The following is a 26,933-nucleotide window of genomic DNA, read 5'->3' on the forward strand; positions in this document are numbered from 1 at the left end:
ATGGATGCTTACCACCAACTGCGGCAAAACTGGGGTCGATGTGTAATGGATTCCAGTCGCCGCTGAGACGGTAGAGGGCAGCCTGTAGGAGGAAGGGACAGGGACATGAATGTTTATTATGAAGGCGAGCAACACGGATGTATTGTAAGTAGCTGACAGCATTCTGTGTGATGCATTTTAAAAACAATAGCGTAATTAGCATTAATGGAAGCTACACGCAGATAAATGGATACCCAAACTATAGTATTAATAAAAATGACTGTTCTAACTGAGTGGCATGATTTTTTTACTTATTTTTTTAACAATAAAATAGGTTCATTTGTAACAAGGATATGACTCAGGGTCATCCTTTGCAAAGCAGAAAAAGAACCGATATTCCACGTGCAATAAAACCAAATGAACAATAAATACTTCCCCACACTAAAAGCAGCCTCCAAAAACACTCTTCCTCAAAGTGTAAACTTCCTTTGCAAAGTCATTTTCTATGCTTGTGGAGATGAACAGGTAGAAGTACTGTCTAATTCATGGCCCATCTTCCACAACCCGGCTTTATAATTGATGCAAGGATGGTGATGTGAAATTGTTGCCTTCGTCGAATATGGAAAAAAGGCTCTTAATGTAGAAACATAATTTGACGGAGGATAAGAAGCACTCAGTCCATCCAACATTCTCATTTCTCTTGATGCAAGACTCGGCTCTTAATCAGTTCTTGATCTTGTCTAAGATTCAAGACAGATTTATATCTACCCCATGGATGTTTAAACTCCCTTACTGTATTAGCCTCTACCAGTTCTGATGACTGATATCTGATGGCTGTTCCATGTATCTACCATCCTCTCAGTAAATGAAAACACCCTTCCATTACAAGTTAACAGGCCACCAGATGGCACTGACAGTCATTTGTATTTACGGCTGGCAAGGTTCACTTACAGGCTCAAGTCAGTATTTGACATCTGCTGCTTTGTATATACAAACACATGAGCCCACACTTGGCCCCGATATTCACATCAGGGCTTGTGGACTACTTCATAGTAGTGTGTATGTGTCACTTAAAAAATATATATATATTTTTTTATAGGCTGCATCCATACCACAGTAAGCAGCAGGTCCTTGAGTGATTCCATGGTGATCGAGAGACATGGATGGGTGTAGTGTGTATTACACCATAAATACATAATCACACATATATTATTTATATATTTATTATATAATTTAAAAATGTATGCATAAAATAATTTAATCTAACAAAGGCCCATTTTTATAACGACAGATGAACTCTAGTGTCTGCAGTAGCCAAAAATGTGTGCCTTGGTCCTTTCTTAGTATCTAAGTATCATTTCTTAGTATCTAAGAAATGAATCGTACTCTGAAAGTGGCTGTATTAATTCAGTACAGTACCAATAAGGAATTAAATCTATTTTTACTGGTGGCTTTCTGCATTACTTAGCAGAAAAGGTATAAAGAATATGCATTATTCATACTTCAGTAAATCTACAGTTACCAGATATGACCGGGAATATTCATCCTTTAAATGCCAATGAGCTGCAGCACGCCATACCCTTCTAGCAATTGATACTCAAGACAAACCTGATAAAATGGTATCTGAGAATGTCAGATGGATGCTTCTTTTACATTATTATAGCCTTCAGTTCACTTCATTAAAAGGCAAGACCCTGAATTGATACTACTTCGACTAAAGAGGTCTAGCCATTGAACCGAGAAACATTGCATGTCATTGACAATACTATGCATGATGAAGGGCTAACCTGTGTGAGATGCTCCTGCAAACATTTATAGTTAAACCAGTAAGATGACTTTAAGAGGACTCCCTATATCAGCTATGCATTATGCAGGGCCAACATAGCTCTTGTCACGGCGGAAGCTCACCGTGTTTGGTTGTTGCTTATGCAATACAATAAAATACCATTGCAACCTTTTGACAGCTCATAAGAACTATTCGACCCATCTAGCCTGCCCATTTTTCCCATCAACAATTAATTGGTCTTGTCTTGTCAGGATAGACATATGCCTACCCCAGGAATGTGTCAATTCCCTGTATTAGCCTTTACTGTGTTTGTTGGGAGGCTGTTCCACTCATCTACCAACCCCTAAGTAATGTAAATGTCTTTTAAACCAATGAAGTACGGCTTGCAACAGCCTTTTCTGACAAACTGCCCCAAAATATCATTTTTTTTAAGCAGGGGCTGTAACTACACAATGTTTCATAACAAATTTCATTATTCTATCACCAAGCAATAATAAGGTATCTCTTGCCAAGAAGTAACACTTCTGCGCATACACGTTGTCAACAGAGTACCATGAGACTGCACCGCAACTGGCTATGTGACCGGACTAGTCTAATAATTACACAGGGCGCACAGGATAAAATCCCTTTTTTCTTGACATTGTCTAATGTGATCAGTGTTTTAATATGCAATTAGTAGCAGTATTTCTTGCCCTTACATGTCTATTCCAGCTAATTTAAGACAATTTAGTATAAAGCAGAATTCCCTATTATCTAAATTAGATTATTTTTTTTTGGTAAAACCTAATTATTTTAGATCTTTTGACAGTAGAAGGTACGGCTTTTTATTTAAGTAATTCCCGGAATACTGGAATCTAACCTCACAGACTCCTCGGCAAATTGGGATAATACTAAGCATAAAAAGAGGTAACATAACATTTCAAGTGCACCTGTCATTCAAAACTGACGAGATGTTACTTTTTAAGGGGTAACTTTTTTACCTATAGATTGTATTTGCCAACTAGAAAAATGTTTGCTTTGTTTTATGCGCATTTGTTGGAAGAAGGCAATCTGGGTGATGACCAAGGCAGCCATACTGGAAAACAACAGAAACCACCACTGGCATAATTCAGGTAAGCAGAACCTGTCAATCACATTTTTGTTTTTAACAGGACCACTTTAATTTGTCCCAAACAACTAAAATATACTTAACACTAACAGTGCCAGAGGAGTGAGCATCACTTTATATTGGCATGTTCCTGCACCTTGAATGGTTAAAAAACCTGTCCATTTTCATTTTAATGCATTAGAAAAAGCCGGGTGTGGTGCATTCTCATTCTACGTGGGGTTCTCCTGCAGTAAAAGTGGCAATATGGGAGGCATTGAGTCTTATTGATTAACATGTTCTTTGTTTTATTACACATGAGCCAATGAACATATTTTATTACAGACTTACATCAATTACTCTGCAAGAATGACTTTACGGTCTCAAGAAAACAAAACCCTAAATGCTGAAATCTCCTGCAAGACGTCAGAAGCAAAGCTAATTTAAAGATAGCATCTGTGCTTTTTCTAAGTTGTGTTTTGTTGGGTTTTTTTTGTGAAAGTGAAAAAAAATATTTTAATTTTACTCTCCTGGGTCTTAGGCTAGGTTTCCACTTGGGTTTTTGTCCTGCGTTTTTTCTTGATGAAAAACGCCAGGAGAAACGCCAAGAAAACTGCCACTGCATTCTCCTGCGTTTTGGCGTTTTTTCTGGCGTTTTAGCCTTCCTGTGGAAATTGCTTTTTTTGACCTTAGGCAGTTTTTCCAGCCTTTACAAGTTAGAAGTTTCACCCAGCTAAAAGGGATTAGGATAAATGGCAAGTATCTGCCCCCTGATGTCATTTCCTTGGTAGAGTTCTACTTAAACGCCCTGGCGGACCCTTTTGTCTCTTTTCTGTTGTTTGTAAGGCTAGGTTTCCACTTGGGTTTTTGTCCTGCGTTTTTTTTCTTGATGGAAAAACGCCAAGAAAACTGCCACTGCATTTTTCAGCGTTTTGGCGTTTTTTTCTGGAGTTTTTTCTGGCGTTTTAGCCTTTCTGTGGAAATTGCTTTTTTTGACCTTAGGCAGTTTTTCCAGCCTTTACAAGTTAGAAGTTTCACCCAGCTAAAAGGGATTAGGATAAATGGCAAGTATCTGCCCCCTGATGTCATTTACTTGGTAGAGTTCTACTTAAACGCCCCGGCGGACCCTTTTGTCACTTTTCTGTGGTTTGTAAGGCATGCTTTATTCCGAATGTCTGCTCCTCTAGGAAGATTGGCCCCAAATGATGGTGCAAATTGTTTGCTGTTGCTTTTGGCATGCAGGATCCAGTTGATGCGTCGCGTATGTTTGTTTGTAATGGCATGTTTGTTCCAAATGGTGTAGAATTCAATATGAACTTTGTTTTGTGTGAAACTGTTTGTTTCCAGCCTATTTCTCGTAGGACACACAGATACTGGGTCCATCCTCTGCATTGTAACTGTGGAAAAAACGCCATAAAAAACGCCAAGGCAATAAACCCACATGGCTTTTTCATGGCGTTTTTTCTCTCCCATAGACTTCTATTGGAGAAAAACGCCAAGATTTCCTTGCAAAAAACGCCAGAGTGTCAACATGCTGCGATTTTGAAAAACTGCCACAGAGCCCAAAAAAGCAGAAAAACGCCAAAGAGGACTGAAAAAACGCCAAACAGAAAAACGCCAAGTGGATATGGCATTCTGCGATTTCCTATTGAAGAACAGCTAACATCTGGCTGCTGCGTTTTTTCACTAAAAAAACGCCAGGTGGCGCTATTGGCGTTTTTATGGGCGTTTTTAGCTAAAAAAAACCAAGTGGAAACCTAGCCTAAGGCCTGCTTTATTCCGAATGTCTGCTCCTCTAAGAAGATTGGCCCCAAATGATGGTGCAAATTGTTTGCTGTTGCTTTTGGCACGCAGGATCCAGTTGGGTTTGTTTGTAATGGCATGTTTGTTCCAAATGGTGTAAAATTCAATATGAACTTTGTTTTGTGTGAAACTGTTTGTTTCCAGCCTATTTCTCGTAGGACACACAGATACTGGGTCCATCCTCTGCATTGTAACTCTGCAAAAAAACGCCATAAAAAACGCCAAGGCAAAAAACCCACATGGCTTTTCATGGCGTTTTTTCTCTCCCATAGACTTCTATTGGAGAAAAACGCCAAGATTTCCTCGCAAAAAACGCAAGTATCAACATGCTGCGATTTTGAAAAACTGCCACAGAGCCCAAAAAAGCAGAAAAACGCCAAAGAGGACTGAAAAAACGCTAAACAGAAAAACGCCAAGTGGATATGGCATTGTGCGATTTCCTATTGAAGAACAGCTAACATCTGGCCGCAGCGTTTTTTCACAAAAAAAACGCCGTGTGGCTGAATTGGCGTTTTTATGGGCGTTTTTAGCAAAAAAAAACCAAGTGGAAACCTAGCCTTAAGCAGGTATTCCCTTAAATGCAAATATTTTTATTTTTTTTGTCTGGTCCACGACAGGTTGTCATACCTTAAAATGAGTAAAAGTGTATAAAGAAGCAGGATATTGAGGAATGATAGTCCTCAGAGATCTAGAAGATATTATATTTACTGTATTTACAGAAAGGACATGTAGTCTATAGCAGGCATAGAGCTTGTACGAGAGAATAAGAGTTCTCGTCCTTGATGACCAAGTGATTTTACCACTGGCCCAATGGAAGTACCTGCGATATGATGAGAGATGGGCTTCCCTCAACACAATTTTATTGCATTGCTGTTTACATTTGTACCCTGTTTCATGATGTTTGCGAAGAAGATATTGGTATTTAATTTTCCCTTTTTATAGCTTAACAAGACTAACATAATGGCCAATGCCCACTTCCTAGGAGGCATATTCCACTTTCCATGTTTGCTCTGAGCACAAGGACTTCCAGTAGCAGTATTTTGAGTTTATAGGCATGTCCAGCAGCATAAACACAGCAGCACCACAAGAACGTCTATGGATTAAGAAACCGACAGCATTAAGTACCTCCCAGGCAAACTCCTGCCTTGAAGGCAAATTGCAATATTTATCAAGCTAAATCACTCTTTATACGACTGCAAGGCAACAGCTCCCTAGAGGACATTCATCATCTCTGTCTACCAGAACCCCTTCGGAACAGGTATGCGGATATGCCCTACATTACATACCATGATGAATCATGGAATATATCCGGACTGATTTCATTGTTAGGACTCTTTACAACTCAGTGCAACCACAAAAGCACTCCTGGGTGCATTTACAGTAATGTGCATTTGGGGCTTCCAAACAGCAAAAAAGTCCCCAAATTATCTGATACAGAATCTACCCCATGACTAGATCCAACCAAAAAAAGCCATTGCCAGATGTATACCATTAATTATATTTATCAACATTATTGATCTCAATAGCTAGTTTGATAATTATACAGAGACAGTAAAAGAAAGCAAAAGTTTGCATTGTAGATGATGATATTGCAGTACATTTTATTACACTTCTCAACAGATTTTAAAGAAGAGATGAAATTAGAGTATATTACATAACAACTTTCATGAATCTCCCTAGTAATATGCACTTTGTGAAACGTTGACTGTTATTCAGCCAGAGATAAAAAAGTTTGAATAAAGCACTGAGATTTGTGCATTGTCAGACTAGTGAGGGAACTATAATATTATATATAGACATATATATATATATATATATATATATATATATATATATATAATATTAAATAATTCTGGCTCATAGTTTTATCATGTTGTCTAAGCAACCTACGCCGAACTCTTATTTTATTATTTTCTTACATAAAAACAACACAGAATTAAAAAATATCTGATGTTTCAACAGAAAATTCTTCTAACCGATCAGTGCCTTCAAAATTAGACAAGCTGGGGCAAAGGTTGACATGATTAAATCATTATTTTGGGGAAGGATTTAAAAAAAACAATGTTTCCCGGTCTTACATTTAATTACCACGTTATTATATTTATCAAAGTGTTTGGAAAAGTACCTTACAGGTGTTTAGTTTACAATTAAGGATATTTCATAGCCACAACGTGGTCGTTGCTTTGTTAATTCAGGAGTTCTGCTTTCTGATCCCTAGTTTAGCACCTGCGGTTTCCTAATGTAGTTTTGTTACCATACATGAAAAGACTAAAGTTATTCTATAATTAATGCAAAAAAAAACAAAAACAAAAAAAACAAACACTTAGTAAAGCTATCCTACTATGGAAGAGCATCTGGTGTATAAAATTATAAGCACAATACAGATTTTTTTTATGAGTGTTTTTATTTACTTGGAAGAAACAAATAAGCTTGTGGCAATGGGTAAGAAGTATATAAAAACTGACAGGATTCTCTGCCCCTTGAGCTTTACAAACCTCAAGAAAACTCTTGAACATGAAGGTGCTGACAGAAAAAGAATACATACAAATTAACATTCTACAAAAGAGAAGAATCATCTCTGCCGCATCAGCCGACAAAATGTATGAATATTTTAGATTGCAATGCGGATGCATTGGGATGGTAACAGAAAATATCAATTTTTAACTTTCCTGTTCTCTTCATACATGCGCACAGTGGCGTCGCCAGGGGGGGCCATGGCCCCCCTACATTATGCTGTGCCCCCCCAATTGAAACGCTATACCATTGGGAAACCGTGACATTTCCCAGTGTGCCGGCACACTAAGCTCCAATTGCAGCCGATGCGGCTGACAGTTTCAAAGCAGCTGTAAAACCGCCTCCGCTGGCCACTTAATGGATTGCCGGCATGCCAATCACTGACTGAGGCTCTTCGTCCCGCCCCTTTGAAGGGGGCGGGCTCTTACGGAACAGTTGCTTGTCACTGTGTGACAGGGAGAAGAGCATGAGGGAGAAGAGCAGTCTGCTGTGTTACAGTGGAAGAATGAAGGCCAGCAAAAAAAGTATTTTATTTTAAATAAATAGTGGAGGTGACAGAAGGAGGGACATTAACAAGGGGGGGCTGCATTGGGAAAATTAAATAATACAAAAAGATGGTGGCTGGGGACATAATTACACATCAGGGTGGTTAGAAGGATGTCACATATATCAATACACAAATGGGGGGGGGTTAATACACATGAGTATAGGGGCCATTATATTAACCAGTACAAGGGGTTGGTGCATCAATACACAAGGGAGGGGGGCTGGCTGGGGGCATCAAATAAATAAATACACAAGGGAGGGGGGCTGGCTGGCGGCATCAATTCAATACACAAGGGTGTATTTCAAAAATGCACAAAGGGGGGGTCAATACACACAAACAACAAAGCAATGTGGAAGGCATTTTTTATACTATTAGTAGGTTATCCCATCCTGATGTGGGGGTCCATGTGGCAGCAGAGCCTGTCCTAGTGTATGTGTTTGGGTGTCAGTGTGGCAGACCCAGTCCTGATATGTGTTTGGTCATCTGTTTCCTGGCACTTTACTTGCTGTAGAGGGTTAAATAGAACTTTGTAATTTTTATTTATCCAGATTTTGTGGTCGCTTCAGAGGACAAAACTTTCTAGGCCTAGAAATCAGTGAGAGGAAAAGTAAAGGTTTTGTGTTATTTAGTCTTATTTCAATCTGAATATATTATTAAAAGTTAGATGTTGGTTCAGAGTTTGTGAAAACGCTATTTCCAAGTGCTATTCAGCTTAGTTATATGCAGCTGTATGCATTGTGTTATCTGTGATGAGGTGTTCATTTGGTGATGCAGTGCTAAGATGGTTGTGTTGCATTAATGGCTAAAAGTTTTGTGACTTTTTTGATTTCTGTGATAATGTGATAAAAAAGAATGATTTATAGTTGTTTGGATGTCAAATAGTGTGTCAAATTCTGTTGATCTGTATCGGCTAAATTTCCATACATTATTTATGTATACCTGCAAATACAGTTTTTTTTTTTTAAATCTTATTCAGTTGCATGTGCTCTTTCCATGTGTTGTTTATTTGAGCTATACCTGAACTACAGGGTGTAAGTAAAAGAGCGGTATGGTTTAGTGAATGAGGGGACAAAGGGACTCTGGGGATGATTACAGGGGAGAGGACCTCTCAATGTCACGGTGCAGGACTGACTCACGGTCTTCCCCTGATCTGCAGTCAGTGTGGCAAATATATATTTTTGGTGTGGTAGCGGAGGGAGTGATTGCATGCAAGGGAGCGTTGAGCGGGGCCCAAGGAAATGCTTGGGTAGGATCCAATTTTTTCACTATAAAATATATTGGCAGCAGGTTCTAATATTTATATATATATTGACAGCAGGGGCAAATATTTATATATGTTTTGGCAGCAGGGGCTAATATTTACTTATATATTGGCAGCAGGGTCTAATATTTATTTATATATTGACAGCAGTGTTTAATATTTATATATATTGGCTGCAAGGGCTAATATTAATATATACAGGAAGCAGGGACTAATACTATATATATCGGCAGCAGTGGCTAATATTAATATATATCGGCAGCAGGGGCTAATATTAATATATATCAGCAGCAGGGGCTAATATATATTGGCTGCAGGGGCTAATATTAATATATATTGGCTGCAGGGGCTAATTATATATATTGGCTGCAGGGACTAATAATATATATTGGCAGTAGGGGCTAATATTAATATATATTGGCAGCAGGGTCAAATAATATATATCGGCAGCAGGGTATAATTTTTATGTATATCGGCAGCACGGTATAATATAGGTATATATCCGCAGCAGGGGCTAATATCAATATATATCCGCAGCAGTGGTTAATATTAATATATATCGGAAGCAGGGTGTAATATTTCTATATATCGGCAGCAGGGTCTAATATTTATATATATTGTCAGGAGGGGCTAATATTAAAGAATGAAAAATAACTGCCAGTTTAGCTGTTATTTTGAAATCATATTTCAATCACGGTCTTTACTTCAAAGAGATAAGTGCATATTATGCAGTTAAAAATGCACGTCTAACGTGTGTGTGTGTGTATATATATATATATATATATATATATATATATATATATATATATATATATTAGGGCTGCAACTAACGATTATTTTAATAATCGATTAGTTGGCCGATTATTTTTTCGATTAATCAGATAAAAAAAATTCATTTTTTTTCAATTTAAAATAATGTAATAAAAAAACGTACAATTCACACTTTCATCTCTTTATTGCAATGGCCTCTCTCTATTCACCTTCTTATTTTACAGACATAATAATAAAAGCTACAAGAACCCAAACAGTGTTTCTCAAACTAGGTTTTAATACAAAGTTATTAGTAGGGCTGAAACAACGAATCGATAAAATCGATAATAATCGATAACGGAAATCGTTGTCGACGATTTCCGTTTTCGATTAATCAAGTGATCGATTCGTTGTTGGAGCACTCGGCTCCTTTTACTTACCTCCGCGAGCGTTCCCCGCTTCCGCTGCACTCTCCGCCTTCTTTTAGTTGCGTGTGGCTCCGTTCGCACAGAGCGGTTCGCTCTGTGCGAGTGGCTCCATTCGCACAGAGCGATTCGCGGGGGTGGGGGTGGGGTTTCAGGGGATGCAGGGCAGAGTGGGGGTGGGGGGGCAGGCCAGGGTAGGAGACTGAGTGCAGGGCAGAGTGGGGGTGGGGATGCAGGGCAGGGTGTGAGTGTGGGGGCAGGGCAGGAGACTGGGTGCAGGGCAGAGTTGGAGACTGGGTGCAGGGCAGAGTTGGAGACTGGGTGCAGGGCAGAGTGGGTGCAGGGTGTGAGTGTGGGTGCAGGGCAGAGTGGGTGCAGGGTGTGAGTGTGGGTGCAGGGCAGAGTGGGTGCAGGGTGTGAGTGTGGGGGCAGGGCAGAATGTGGGGGCAGGGCTGGGTGCAGGGCAGAGTTGGAGACTGGGTGCAGGGGCACAGTGCAAAGTGCTAGGGCTGGGTGCAAAGTGCCAGGGCTGGGTGCAAAGTGCCAGGGTGCAAAGTTCTGGGTGCAAAGTGCCGGGTGCTGGGTGCAAAGTGCCGGGTGCAAAGTGCCAGGGCTGGGTGCAAAGTGCCAGGGTGCAAAGTTCTGGGTGCAAAGTGCCAGGGCTGGGGCAAAGTGCTGGGTGCAAAGTGCCGGGTGCAAAGTGCTGGGTGCAAAGTGCCAGGGCTGGGTGCAAAGTGCCAGGGCTGGGTGCAAAGTGCTGGGTGCAAAGTGCCAGGGCTGGGGCAAAGTGCTGGGTGCAAAGTGCCAGGGCTGGGTGCAAAGTGCCGGGTGCAAAGTGCTGGGTGCAAAGTGCCAGGGGTGGGGCAAAGTGCTGGGTGCAAAGTGCCAGGGCTGGGTGCAAAGTGCTGGGTGCAAAGTGCTGGGTGCAAAGTGCCAGGGCTGGGGCAAAGTTTCTTGAACAGTAATAGTCCACCTCTTTTCAGAATGTTTGGGGTTATTTTGTTTCATAAATATTGTGTTTGGGTTTTTGTACTTTGAACATATTGTTTTTTTATTACATCATAACAAAATAAGAATGTTAATGTAAATTTGAAGTTGTTTTTTAACATCCAGTTCATTAAATTATTTTAAATAAACAAAAAATTTGCATATTGTTTTTTTTTTATCCGATTAATCGATTAATCGAAAAAATAATCGGCCAACTAATCGATTATTAAAATAATCGTTAGTTGCAGCCCTAGTTATTAGTAAATATTAATTCATATGTTAACTATTTTTCATATTTAATAAAAACTATGAGAAAAAAGCCTTGTTTAAATTTTTTTTTATTTACCAAACTGCCCCGGTTATGCACATCTGACCCCCAGCTTGCCACTCTGCCCCCATATATGCCTTATACCTCTTATATGCCAGATTCCACTGTGCCCCCTGATATGCCACTGTGAGCCTGGTATGCCTTATACTCCTTATATGCCAGTGATATGCAACTGAGCCCCCTGATATACCTTTTACCCCCAGATATGTTTTATGCCCCCCTGATATGCCTAATATTGATATGCCTTATACCCCCTATATGCCACTGAGCCCCCTGATATACCTTTTACCCCAGATATGTTTTATGCCCTCCTGATATGCCTAATATCGATATGCCTTATACCCCCTATATGCCCTGAAATTCATAATACCCCCCATACACCACTATAACTCACCCCCCTCCCATACTCCACTCTGGCTCCTCCCCCTCCCATACACCACTCTGGCTCCTCCCCCCTCCCATACACCACTCTGGCTCCTCCCCCCTCCCATACTCCACTCTGCCTCCTCCCCCCTCCCATACACCACTCTGCCTCCTCCCCCTCCCATACTCCACTCTGCCTCCTCCCCCCTCCCATACTCCACTCTGCCTCCTCCCCCCTCCCATACTCCACTCTGCCTCCTCCCCCCTCCCATACTCCACTCTGCCTCCTCCCCCTCCCATACTCCACTCTGCCTCCTCCCCCCTCCCATACTCCACTCTGCCTCCTCCCATACTCCACTCTGCCTCCTCCCCCCTCCCATACTCCACTCTGCCTCCTGTCAGCAACGGAGGTTCACAAGACACCAGGGAGCCGGGTAGAGAGGCAGAGTGGCGTATGGAAGGGGGAGGAGCCAGAGTGGTGTATGGGAGGGTGGCTCCCATACACCCCTCTGACTCCTCCCCCCTCCTATACACTGCTCTGCCTCTCTACCCGGCTCCGTTACTGACAGGCACTTTCACTGCAGCTTCATAGAAGCCTCAGCGTAAGTGAAGGGCAGTAACGGAGGCTGTCTGTGCGCATCATGCAGACCCCCACCGGCTGACAGAGAATCATCCTGTCAGCCGGTGGGTGTCTGCATCGCCTCCGTTACTCACCTTCACTTACGCTGAGGCTTCTATGAAGCTGCAGTGAAAGTGACTGTCAGTAACGGAGTCGGGAGAGAGGCAGAATGATGTATGGGAGGGGGGAGGAGTCAGAGGGGTGTATGGGAGGGGGGAGAGAGACGGAAGTGAGAGACCGGCCGACAGTGAGGGGAATCCAGGTCCCCTGCAGCGTTGCGGGGATCTAGATTCTAGTGTTATAATCTGATCTCTGTTTGAGGTCGGATTATATAAGGAGAGGAGTTTTTCAGAGCATTTGCTCTGAAAAAAACTTTTTATAATCGATAAAAATCGGTTCGATTAATCGATAATGAAAATCGTTGACAACGATTTTCATTATCGATTTTATCGATTAGTTGTTTCAGCCCTATATAGTGTATATGTACCGTTTTATAATTGGCCCCCCTACTTTGGTCCCTGGCCCCCCATGTGCCCCCCCTAAATATGAAAGCTGGAGACGCCACTGCATGCGCAGATTGCCATTATTCTATTGCAACAAGTAACGGTAAAGGAATACTGTAGGTGAAAAAGTTAATGATCCAAAACCGGGAAAATTAGTTCCTGGGTTACGATCCAGAGCTCAACATCTCTAACAGACCATATTAATTGCATAAAGAACTTTGTAAAGACTTCTGTGTCTACCCCCAGAATTATCTTTGGCAGACAGCTAGGATATGCAGCTAGGGAGTGACCGCCATTGTTTTAGTTTAGTATCACCCCCACCACCACATGGTGCACTACTATGTTGTACAAGTCAGCTCCCCCCCATGGTGTACTAATATATTGTATAAGTCAGTAGCCCCCCCAGTGCCACCACTACAGACATTTACCCCGACCATACCTTGGAACTGATTTCGACCAGTAATAGATAGTGGAGGTTGGGACCTCATTGTATTGTTAATCACTTTACTGACCCTACTGTCTCTGGGGGGGGGGGCAGATTAAGGGGCCACTTTGTACCCCAATATCTTGATTTATGTTAATGTGTGCTTTGTTGGCTATATCCAGCCATGTGTGTGAAAAATAAAGTAGTCTTCATTTTGGTTCTACCCTACACTGAGCCTCAGCTAGTGACTGGGAAACTGGGGAATGAGTGTGTGTGTCCCATGCTAAGGGAGCACAAGTCAGCGGAGGTAGTCGGTCGGACTATCCAGCTCTGTGACACCTACAATGAGCACGTGAGCATAAGAACAGATGCATCCATGGAGGCCTCACCTCGCAATTTACAGGACTTAAAGGTTCTGCTGCTAACGTCTTGGTGTGAGATACCACAGCACACCTTCAGGTCTGCGGTCTAGTGGAGTCCATACCTCGAGGGGTTAGGGCTGTTTTGGCGGCAAAACAGGGACCTACACAATATTAGGTAGGTGGTCATAATGTTATGGCTGATTGTACGTTTTTACTGACCATTACTAACCATTAGAAAGAACATTTAGAGACAGTTTAGTATAAACTTATATACTTCTTTGTTCAGGCTAAGAATAACTCTACAAAAATAAAACACTTTGATTTGTAACAATAACAACAATAATAAAAATAAAACAAACAAATGGAAACAAAGAGTGCTTGCTTGCAAATGTATTGTTGCACAAAATTACGTACACACACACATAGATGACAGCAATTCCAGGGCATGCTACCAAGTGCTGCTGCTCCACATGGTGGTTAGAGAGATCAGAGATAACCGGCCCACAATATGGAGGTGCTTGCCTACCCAGCAAAACCTCCAAAGCAATTGGAGGACAACAGCTGCAGAGGTAAATACTTGGGGCAAGCTGATGCACTACCCTGGTTCAGCCCTAGGATAGCACTCAGCCAAAATACCAAACTTTGTGTATAAATATACACACACACATACCTATGACGAAAACATAATACACTGGAAACTACCATGTCTCAGCCCATGATAAATTACCACTGATGGTTCTAAAATGCATCACCAAAAAGTTTTGTATTCGGCATGAAGTTCTTAAAAAAAAAAAAAAAATTATATCTTAAAAGATACAATCCATGTGGCTCTCAAGAAATAGCATGTTATCAGGATTTGTTTTTCCACCCATTCACAAAGGAGTAATTTTCTGTACTTTAACAAAATATAAGGATTCAAACACACAGCTGCAGTAGCGATTACCAAGGTTTGAAAAAGCAAATATTCCATAAGAACTACTGGTTGCTCTCTTAGGAAGTTATATATTGTTGAAGAAATGGAAAATAAAAAACACTTGATTGTAAAGGTGGGATTATTTTCACATTCCCGTTTAGCAGAAGTGTAGAGTAAGATGTTCAGGATAAAATGGTTAAATTAACCAAATCTTAATTCCCAAGCTTCCAACGCTGAGCTTGCAAACTGTTCTGGAATAACTTTTTAAGTAGGTGTAGAGGGAAATTTAGCCAAGTAAAGTTTCACTAAAACACATAATACTTAGTCAACTAGTGGGTAGGAACGCTGAGTAACTCACATTACCCAAGCAAAATCGTTTTAACAAAAGGCAACTTGAAGTTGACTCAAAAAAACTTAACTTGAGAAAAATGAAGAACTGATTTATAAATAGCAGAGGCAGTTTTCAGGAATCATTATCTTGGTTCAACTCAATTCAACATGGACTGGAACATCCCATAGAGGTGTAGTGATATTACCCTAATGCAAGGTTCGGCTAATGACGCCAGGTTTTATCTACCTTTTTATCGAGCAGTTTAATGAAAAGGAATAATAAATGCCAGAAACTCAGCAAAAATTATAAATATGAGATGAAAAACTCCTCTATCAATACAAATGTCTAAACAGGGCACCTAAACACACACACACCCACCCTTATACACTATATATCAATCATTAAACGCTGTGATATACATTGAGATAAGCAGAAATATATATATATATTAAAGACATACATTTCACTTATCAACGCATTCAGCTCAGTTATCGATAACCAATATAAATTATTAATATACCGTAGTTAAATATTTTAAAGGCAAACACAGCAGTGCTAAAATATTGTGGGGAATATGCACGTATATGAACAACACACAAGTAAACTGCGGCATCACAATTATCGGTAGTCTGGGTTGGGTCTAGGTTTTTGTGCACATTTGAAATGCACTGAGGAATAAAATGGAGTTGAATTAAAGAGACTGAACAAAGACCTAGATTTAAAGAACTCATTAATTCATACCCATTTAGGATTTCATTTATACCTGCAGAGGTGCTCTCTCACCCAGTAGAAACCTTGCTACAATTATTCAACATAAAATTATTTCATCATTCTAAATCAGCGAGGTCAGTTTGTTACGTACAGCATGCTATGGCAATTTTTTTACTACACTCTCTCGGGTATTATTTATACATCATGTTCCCAAATCAATGGAGTTTATTCTCTAAAGGAAGAGTTATCAGGAGAGGTTGCAGGAGAGTTGTCTTTCCTGTACATTAAGGGTCATCACATGCAGATTTATCTGTTAAGAAGGATAAGCCGGCCTTGTATGATGCATAATTCAATGGGTGAAGAAATTTCAATGATTGAACTTATACATTATAAAAAAAAGAGTAGCAGACTAGGGTTGGCCCATCATAATGCATAGTGGAGTCAGGGAGCTGAAACACAACTGCAATCTTACCGGATAACTTTGCATTTACTGAATAGACCCTAATGCCACTGCATTGTGTAATATTGCAGGATTGGGCAAATTTAAGTCCAATTTAGAATCCATTGATTTTTAGGAAGGGCTAAAAGTAAAAAAATAAAAATACTGGCATTGGCAGTAAAATGAGTAAAATTATTATATTTTAATCCTCCATTAGATAATAGGATGAGAAACATGTCCCTTCATAATAGAAAAGAAAAGAAAAAAAACGATCAGTTCAGATAAATGATAAAATGCATCTCATGTGCTAAATACATACAACCCCTTGTGGTCCTCGTACAACAGGAAAATTGTAATGGGAGTGGGTAAAAGGGAGATCAGTCTCTGGCCATCTATAGAAGAATAGCGTAACTTTCGCTACTCTCCCTTCATGATGTCATAACCAGACACCCCCAGCAGCCTGTAAAATGTGCATAGAGCAAGGTAGATATATGCCCTCAAAGACAGGTGCAGCCTAGTTTAATCGACTACACCTTGCTTTATGGAGATTATTTTGATTCAAGTATATATATATATATATATATATATATATATATATCATTCCTAGAACTGTACATTTAGAACATTCGTATCTCACAAGAAAAAGCAAGCAGAAAAACGTTAAACAAAAATATTAGATTCTAAGAAACGGCTCATTCACTTTTCTATTTAAGCATCGTAAGTGAGAAACATTTAAAGTTTTACAATGACGTAAGGAAGGAGGTTCAAACGGGCAAAAAAACTTCCTGTGAAGGATGAAAAAAGTAAATTGATTAAGGACATGAGTGAAGTAATTTGTAATGCGGTTTGATTGTTCTCCAATTAATAATGCAAACTGTCAAGTCATATTTCTTAACAATTTAGTAATTCATCCAGATACAAAAGGAGGGTGAAAGAATTCTTGTCTGAGGCATTTTTCAGTTTTGCCTGTGGACCTAAGAAAAGGCCACATGCAAAACTACCAGACAAGAAAGTTGACTTCTCTCTTTTAATGTCCTCAAGTGACAAATCAGGTTCTAATCAGAAGACTGTGACATTTTCTATACAAAACCTTAATTTCACACTGTACACAAAAGATTCACAGGCATTTCTTAATAAGACTTACCCTGAAGGGATTTACAAAAATAATAAAAATAAATCTATTTTGCCAGTTCACTATGTCAGGATGACACATCAGGCTAGGTTGGCTCGCCACTAACCAGGCATGCTATATCTTGATAAGTACCCCACTGTATTTGCCTCTATTAAAAGGGACAATTCAGTGTCCCTGACACTCCCATTAAAGAAGAATGCATATCAGAGTATTCTGTGAGTTGACCTAGAAGTTGTAGCCATATTTGTCCAATCAACTTAGTCCTCCTCCTCCTTGGTCCAAAATGTCTTGCCACTAATTGGCTGCTTGAGGCAGCCAATCAGTGGCAGGAATTGAAATCGATGTTAGTGCTTATCGCACCTGCAAACGGGGGACTGAAGAACATTCACCAAGCCAGCACTGGAGCTGACTGGTGGCAACCATAACATATATGCAGTAATACCATACATTTTATATGTAGATGGTAAATAACTCATGATTTATGAACTGCGGTGTGATAGCACTATATTTATACTGACATCTTAACCTCCATTCGTAAAAAGTATCATGCGCAATAGTTTTCACTTATTTTTCAGAGACCAGGCAAGATTCTTCAACATAGCGACTATGATTAATATATTATATGCTATGTTTTGTGTAGGCCAGCTAAGGTAAATAAGACAAAAAAAAAATCTATGAAATTGCATCCTGAGCAAATGTCTCATTTAACCTCGTTTAATGCTTGAGGGATCTGACGGCATTAAGAAAGCCATCATGGTATTATTGAGAAAGCATCATTTTACTGGTTCAGCATCTGAAAATGTTTAGCAATAATCTCCTTCTTAATAAACAGTCACAAAATTTACATTTTAAATTGACAGTTATGGGACAAATGGGAGAGAAAAAGATCATGAACAGCTTAAAACAAATAAAAAAAAATTGAGTAGTTTAAATGCTAGAGATTTTTCAAAGAGATTCGCTATAGCCAAGGCAACTTAAAAAAAAAAAAAAAGGGGCAATTACTACATAAATACTGTTTCAAATTGTATTGGGTTCTGACATGGCCAAGCTGGTCTACCGTGATACCGGAAAATTACACTGTATTTGCAGCATGCTCACACCTGAGGTTGTTGGCTCCTCATCAGTCTGGTTGCAGCTTGCTGTCCAGGGGTTTATCGGGAGGAGGTTTAATTGCACCTCCCCAACACATTAATAGGGTTTTGGTAGCAGTATAAACTGCTTTGTGTGCCCACTATGTAGGAGGTGAGAGTAGGTTCTCACCCTATTTAAAGGCGTCCTTGACGTGGCGGGTGAGCTTAATTATGCTTTGGCCAATTCATATAACCAAAACCTCTCATTTAGATTGTTTATATATTTGTTCCCAACCTTATTAGGGTGAGAAGCACAGACAGTTTTTGTTTGTTGAGTATTTAAATTGTTTGACAAATAGCAGAGACATTAAACACTCATCTACATCCACTAGACCAGCCGGAAGACTTGCTTTGCCCCACACTAAACATTATGTTAATCAGTAATATAAACAATATAAATAATAAACAGAACACGGAGAAATAGAGTGTAAGTGATCAAGACTTTACTATGGTACCAAACCAGTTCAACAATGCAGAGTGTGAAAAGAAAGCTTTGTAGCTGAAGACCAAGCCACTCCACATGGAGGACAAGCGCGACAGTCTTACTCTAAAAGAAGTCTAACCATCTAACAACTTGAGACAAGTTTGCAAGTAGATAACCATTAATGTGACCATTAAAGATGACATAAATCAGGGCCATACTGACCATACATTTTTGGCTCACACGAACACAAAACCCACATACAGGCAGATCCATTTATAGGACAAACATGATAATTAACGGTTAGGTTTTATGAGGAATGGTTTCTTCCTTCCTGTAAAAAGGAAGGCATGATTGACAACCAACTGTATGCCAATGAAGTGAAATGGTGTTATGATGCAGAGATCCAATGGGCAAAGCCTCTCTATACAAGACCTAAAATGGTCTCAAACATTAATGGAGATTCTTCTCTGCAGAGCACATGGCAAATCAGTTAGGACATTTGGTCACCTTCCACTCCCTCCCCCAGTGCAATGTCCTTTCCCTTTTCTATCACCTTGGTCTCTAAGGGTCACTGGAGAAGATAGGTTACCAGGGGAGTGTCCAGCAGAAGGAGGACTTATTGTGTTTATAAAGTCCTGCCAACTCTCTCTCTCTCTCTCTCTCTCTGAGTCTGCGTGGAGATGATCACAAGGGAGTGGTAATTGTATCACGTGTTTACAGGCTTATCCTGCTGTGTCTTTGTTATTTCCATTCAATCAATGAATAGATAGTTTGGTAACAGCATATACTAACTTATAGTAATTTGTATATGTATTGTTAATTTGTTTAGCCTCTCTTAATAAATGTTGTTAATTGCAGAAAACAAGGAGTGTGGAATATGACTTTACACTCAATAGTTAGTGGTTATTGATAGCATAACAGTGTGTATATATATATATATATTCATACATTAAATGTTATTCAGTAATCACAGTAAGATACAGACACGTTTTTATATTTATAACACTTCCCATATGTGGACACATGGTATTCCCACAGAACCAAGTCGTCATCTTAAAAGCCAAGATGTTTGGAATAGGGCTTCATAAGGGAAAGGTCAGTAAGTAAAGTATTATGCATCAAAAACTGATTGCAAGTAAAAAAAAAAAAAAAAAAAAAAAAAGGCTACTCGTACATCTCCCATAAACCAATACAAATTAACATTCTCACAACCTTGCAAAAGGTCTCATGTATCATTGTGATTGCGTTTCTAGGATTTTCTGGAGTATTGCCAGCATTGTAATACATTCATTCTAACTTAAAGGTGCAAATGACGGCAGAGACGCAGATAATGGCCTCTTGTTCACAAACACACTGTCACAATGTAATTGCCTCATTTGACCATCATGTGCTTTTTCCCATCTATTGATCATAAGCTCTTGTTCAATACTTGGCAAGGAAATGTTATACAGACAGACAATGCTTTGTGCTCTTTATCTTTATTAAATGCTTCTTGATAGAGGAACTTAATGACTTAAATCGGGTACACTTAAACATATAAAGACTAAAAGAGTTCTGGTTTCTATAAAAATCTTTCCAAACCCAGTATCAAAAACAGGGAAAAATGTTGGTGGCAAGGAAAACATCTTCTTAAAGGGGCAGTCATGTGCAAACAGATCTGCTTACAGATCAGATAAAACCAAGGAAACAGAACACTTATATATTAAGGGTGTGAAATGGGTATGCAATGGATATTAACAGGATCTATCTGAAAAGATAATCCTTGCAGCAGAAGACCACGGGCCAAACATATCCCAAGACTTTCAAATAATGTGTTCAGAAAAGGCTAAGGTTAATTTTGCCAAGTGATTTATTCTGCTGTAAACGCCTAATTTTTAGTGGCAAAAAGCCCTTAAGGGATTAATATAGATTTTTTTTCTTTTACTTTTAGCTGCAAGAACACAAGAAGAAGCGTAACTGAATTTTAAACCTTTCCCTGGTGTAATGAAATGATCCCTGTAACATACAGAACCATAAATGACATTGCTGAAACCGACAGCTGGGAAACCGATGCAGAACACTGAACATGGCAGCACGCAGAGGAAAAAAACGGCATATCCATTACTTAGGATGATAGACCTTGAGGGGGATTATATTACGTTTTTTTTTTTGCAATATTAACTGTATTGTTGCTATATGGAAATATTCCCTTGAATGAACACATATTTAAATATCTGCTTATATACCGTACTTGCTTGAATATAAGTTGATACCCCAAACTTCGGATAATAAATAAATACATGTAAAAAAGCCTGAATATAAGAGAACTCCATTGGAAAAAAAAATCAAAACTAGTGTTTTTTTACACTCGCTCATTTGCACACTTATACGCTGCCACGCACTCCTACACTGAGTTGTCATTTATTGCATGTGATCACTGTGACTGTCTTTCACAGACTTGATTTGCATGAATTTTAAAACAAATTGGCAATTTCATCAATTTGTTTGAATGTCAAAAAACAAGGAGGGACCCCCAACAAAAAAAAAATCAGTTTGCCTCTTATTGCTCTCATAGTTACACAGAGATAGAGAATTGTTTCTCCACCTCTCTTTCTCCGCAAATCAGTCTTACATTCTGGCATCTTGGAGTACATTCGCAAAAGGGCAGAACCAAAATGATTACGCCATACAGAAAATGATTACTTCATGTTATTGCTGCTAAAGGTGGTTCTACAAGCTATTGAATCATAAGGTGTACTTAGTTTTTCACACATGGCTTCTCCATTTTGGCTTTATTGTTGTTGAATAACTCATGACAGTGTAATATGTCAATTTTGGGGCACTGTCTCAATTTTTCTGGCAGTGGGGTTTATAGGCTCATTGGAAAGATCCTATGACTCCCTGACCATCTTAGGGAGCTGTCAAATCAGAAGACATAAGAGCTGTTACAGCTTCCACGTGGCAATGCTCTGCAGATGACTACTGCGAGAAGATGCTGCGTGAAAGGTGGATGGGTGGCCATGCCTCTGACCCACTTTTGGCATCAGCCTTACCCCCACCTCTTGACACACACAAGTGTCCTAAAAAGTACATGACAAATCCCAGGTACTGGGGGCACTTGTTAGCAATACTACAGAACTTATGAATAAAATACGCTTTTGACATAAAGTTTAAAAAAGTGATTTTTATCACTGAAAATCCACTGCTGATTATATTGCTTTCTATGCTGAAAAGACCACTTTGCATCAGAATCACAATTTATACATATTGATGTCTAAAATGTGTACCAAATCTTTGATATAAAACTAACATATTATATATATATATATATATATATATATATATTAAAGGTTAATATATGAGGGAATTTAAACATTCTATGTTTCTAATTACCTGGTCAGCAGTGGTAGCATCATTTACAACAACATCAGGGGGACGATTAGGTGGGTTTGCAGTTTCCTGAGAAGACAAAAAAGTTAATGTTATTTTTTTCCAACACATGCATTCAAATTAAATAGTTATCAACAATGGAACGAGATCCAAAAAAAACACATATCCAAAGCCTGTACATAACATGAGATTACACCCAATATTTTCGGAATCGATCATTTGCCTGGAATAGATTCAAACCCAACTCTACCACAAACCTGATGTGTCTCTACTGCAAGTCTTACATACAACAACAGACATGCCAGTATGTAGTAGTAGTAGTAGCTTTGTTTATTGGATCAATACTTAATTTTTAGTAAAAGCATCAACTTCACTTTATTGAGGCAAAAAAAGTCCTATATGGAGGTGGATACTTTCTAAGGCAATGGTTTCCAGATTGTTAGTGTACCTTAAGGACTAGGTTAGGAACCAGTGCTCTAAAAAGTAAGCGCCAGCCCGATAAAAAAGGCATCCTTACATACTGCATTCATATAACTCTCCTCCCATGGCTATCCTCAAAGACACAACCACAAATGATCTTACATGTAAAAACATCTTGGGGGTAGAGTGGCAGCATATCTCAGGGGGGGCAGAGGGGCAGCATGTCTCGGGGGGGCCCAGAGTGGCCGCATATCTCGGGGGGCCCAGAGTGGCAGCATATCTCGGGGGGGGACAGAGTGGCAGCATATCTCGGGGGGGGGGACAGAGTGGCAGCATATCTATTCCAGTAAGTTTTTTTTTTCTAATAAAAATTTTTCTTTAAAAAAGCACCTAACTTTTAGGGTGCGGTCTATAATCGGGTGCGGCCTATAATCGAGCCAATAGGGTAATATAATATTTAAAAAAATGTGAGGGGTGTACTCACTTTTGTGAGATACTGTAGCTTAGACTCTATCGGTTAACTGTTTTAGATGACCTATGTTGGCGGTACTGCCATGGTTTGTGGCAATGGCTCATGCATCATCCTTGTGTGTAATACATAATGTTGCAAGGAGCAAGACAACATTCTTTTATTATCCAATTTAGAAAAATAAATGAATGTGTAAACACAAAGCTCAGCCAAGATATAAAGCAGCCACAAACTTGACACAGTGGAATGGTTAGTTCTTAGAAAGGTTTATGTTTATATCATCTGAAAATAGCAGCTTTATCTGTCGCATTAATAGTCGATGGAAAGCCAATTATCTAAAATAACTTTGGCACACACTTTTATGAAGTAAGGAAAGCATTTTTCAGTAGATAAACTACTTAAATAAAGACTACACATTAAAGTGTAATTAGAGGATCTTAGTTCAGTTGCCCCATAAAGTGAAGAAGCATTTATAAAAGCGAATTTCCCTGTGTCAGGAAAATAAAACCTGGTGGAGTGTGGGTTCTTCTCTTCTTTTCCTTAACTACTGATTTTTGTGCACGTGAGCAGCTAAATTAAGTTCTGCATATATCCACAGGACATGGATAATATGAAATAGAAAATGTACTCTCACACTTCACTTCACAATGCTGTAAAATTGCTGGGCTGAACAAACTTCCCCTATAAAGCAGAGACTTTCTTTCTCACTTTTATTTTTTCCAAGAAATTAGAATAGACATTTTGATCTTTTAACGACATAAGTAAAAGGGTCCTTCAGCCATTATACTAACAATTTAAAATACCAAAATAAAACTGTGTGACCGCTCCAAGAAAGGTCTTCAGCAACTAAATACATAAAATCTATGATTGAATGTCCTACTAACAGAAATACATACTGTTTAGACAACACCGTTTTGGAGCTGAAGATATGGCTGCCATCTATTTTTTTTTTTTTTAATTATCAGGAATGAGACCTTTTCTCAGATAATGTTATTCTTAGGATGCATCTATTCCCACTACCAGCTCTTCTCCTACAACATATAATACTTGAGAATTAAAACACAGTGTCTAAGAACAGGGCTGCAAACAAGCAAGGAATTGGAGATTAATCTAGCCTTGGTGCAGAATTAATCTGAATTTTATTAAAGACAGGAGGCGAGTATTTTGCATTACTTCCTTTACTGAATAACCTCCAGCAGCAAAACAGTTAATGATAAAAGAACAAATAACCAATAAGAACAGAGCCCAAAGACCCTATAAATGATACAAAGTCCAGTCACTCCTCCTCTTTCTTTGCCAGGATAAGCCGAACAGGAAAAACCAGGAACAAACAGCCATATCCCAGCGGAAAAACCCAGCAGAAAACTGAACGAACAGGATCCACGAACACTCTAGACAGCGGAGGAGCGGCCTGAAAAGGAGAACAAATACGTGAAAGTACCAGGCATTTGTAACAAGGAAAAAAGCCCTGGTAATAAAGACACAAGAAACTGGTTATAATACCGAAAACATCATGAAATAAAAACTAACAGTAAACACATACAAACAATCCTCGAAAAAAAAGGCAAACCCAACGAAAAAACCCAGGGAGGGAAAATCTAGAAGGGGGGGAAAATACTCGCCTCCTGTCTTTAATAAAATTCAGATTAATTCTGCACCAAGGCTAGATTAATCTCCAATTTTACAGCAAGACAGGAGGCTTCGTATTTTGCAATTTTAACGCCCAGCCATAAAGCTAACAGAAGCATGAGACAGAGGGCGAAAGTAAAAAGTCCGGAACGTGGACTCCCGCGACCAGTCCGCCGCCGACATGATGTCGGCCATAGAACTGCCCGCAGCGAAAGCCGCCGAGGCAGCCGCACCCCTAACCGAGTGAGCCCCGAAAGAGTCCGGAACATCAGCCAACCGAAGGATCCAGCGAACCCACCTGGCTAAGGTGGGACTCGAAACCGGGCGGAAAGGTCGAACGTAAGAGATGAACAGAGGACCCGAATCAGAGGAACGAAAAGGACTAGTCACGTGAATGTAAGCTAAAACACAACGCGCCACACACAACCGAGGTCTGTCCGGGAAATAAGGATAAGAAACCGAGGACGACAGACATTTAGTCCGGCGTGAAATGCGAACGGAAACCCCCGCAGGGGAAAAAGAAAAAGAAGAAACATCAAAGGCCAGAACATCGGAAACGCGACGGAAGGACACCAGACAAAGAAGCAAGGCAAGTTTGGCAGACAATTGACGCAGGGACAACCGGTCGTTGTCTGGCCAACTCTCCAGGAACTCAAGGACCTTGGAAACGTCCCAAAAGGAAGCATAGCGAGGCAAAGGGGGTCTGGAAGACCGAATGCCGCGCAGGAGCCGACAGACCGCGGGGTCTTTACCGACCCCAAGGCCCGCCACGGGAACGTGCGCAGCAGAAATGGCCGACCGAAACAGGTTGATGGTCCTGTACGATTTCCCTTGGGAAAAAAGATGAGCCAAAAAGTTGATGACAAACGTTACAGGGGCCGTAAGGGGATCACAACGCTGTTCCAGACACCAGCGACTCCAGACCCTCCAAGCCTGGAGATAGGATTTCCTGGTGCCAGGAGCCCAGGATCCCCAGAGTAGATCTCGAGCCGTCGCCGATAAACCTGACATGTCCCAGGAGCCCCGGAAACTGTCCAGGCCACAAGGGACAGGCGGTCCTGCAGGACCAGAGGGTGAGGATGCCCGTCTGGGTCCAGCAAGAGGCCCCCCAACGATGGAAGAAGAAGGGGATCCGCACAAGACAGCTCTAGGAGCAACGGGAACCAAGGTTGAGTTCTCCAGAGGGGGGTCAGCAGAACGATCGTAACACCCTGACGAGCTACGGTGTGAAGAGCCCGAAGGATCATGGAGAACGGGGGAAACGCATAAGCTCCCCTCGGAGGCCACGACTGGAGGAACGCGTCCGCAGCCTGCGAGAGCGGATCCGGCAGCCAACTGAAAAACGCTGGAGTCTGACAGTTGGTCCGGGACGCAAACAGATCCAGATGAAAGGGACCGCGGCGAAGCCCGATCGCGCGGAAGACCGAGGGGAGTAGACGCCAGTCGCTGGCGTCCCTCCAATGGCGCGAGAACCAGTCCGCCACCAAATTGTCTGACCCGGGTAGATACTCCGCCCGAATTGACAGATGATTGTCTAGACAATATTGATAGAGATCCTTGGTCAGCTCGGTCAGAAGCCGCGAGCGAGAGCCCCCCAGACGATTGATGTACCTCACCGCGGACACGTTGTCCATGCGCAGAACCAGGGAGCAGTGCGTAAGGTCCTTGGTGAAGCTGCGAACCGCGAAGGAGCCGGCTATCAGCTCGAGACAATTTATGTGAAGGCCGCGCTCCTCGGCGGTCCACGGACCTCCCGTGGCCACCGGGCCACAGGCCGCTCCCCAGCCCAACAGACTGGCGTCGGAGTCCAGAACGAAGTCCGGAACCGAGCCGAAAATGGCACGACCGTTCCAAGCTTCCATGTGCCCCAGCCACCAGCGGAGTTCCAGACGAGCCTCGTCGGAAAGAGAGATAAGGTGATCGTAAGAACCCGACGCGCGAAGATGGAAAGTTCTTAAGCGCTGAAGAGCACGATAGTGGAGAGGGCCCGGGAAGATAGCCTGGATAGACGAGGACAGAAGGCCAATAACCCTCGCGAGGTTCCGAAGGGAAACGCAGCGACGACCGAGTAGGCGACGAATCTCCTTTTTTATAGATTGGACCTTTGCGGGCGGTAACCTGAGTACCGCTGCCACAGAATCCACCGTGAACCCCAGAAATTGGACAGTCTGAGTGGGGGAGAGAGATGACTTCTCCACATTGATGACGAACCCTAGATCCTGCAGGAGACG

General features: G+C 40.8%; 1 protein-coding gene across 3 annotated transcripts in view; it reads right to left on the reverse strand.

The window, feature by feature from the left end:
* LOC149302957 (peroxisomal multifunctional enzyme type 2-like) overlaps nucleotides 1-26,933 on the reverse strand; it is an 88,736-nt gene that overhangs the window by 15,649 nt on the left and 46,154 nt on the right. For all 3 annotated transcript variants that reach the window (XM_089481771.1, XM_089481772.1, XM_089481770.1), the window contains exons 15-16: nucleotides 22,188-22,253; nucleotides 13-82 (exon numbers count right to left, since the gene is read on the reverse strand). In XM_089481771.1, coding sequence (XP_089337897.1) covers nucleotides 13-82; nucleotides 22,188-22,253 — 136 coding nt within the window. The remainder of the gene's footprint in view (nucleotides 1-12; nucleotides 83-22,187; nucleotides 22,254-26,933) is intronic.

This window comes from Sceloporus occidentalis, unplaced genomic scaffold, assembly GCF_023333645.1.
Source record: "Sceloporus occidentalis isolate IW3139 unplaced genomic scaffold, rSceOcc1.0.p SCAF_16, whole genome shotgun sequence".
Lineage (NCBI taxonomy): Eukaryota > Metazoa > Chordata > Lepidosauria > Squamata > Phrynosomatidae > Sceloporus > Sceloporus occidentalis.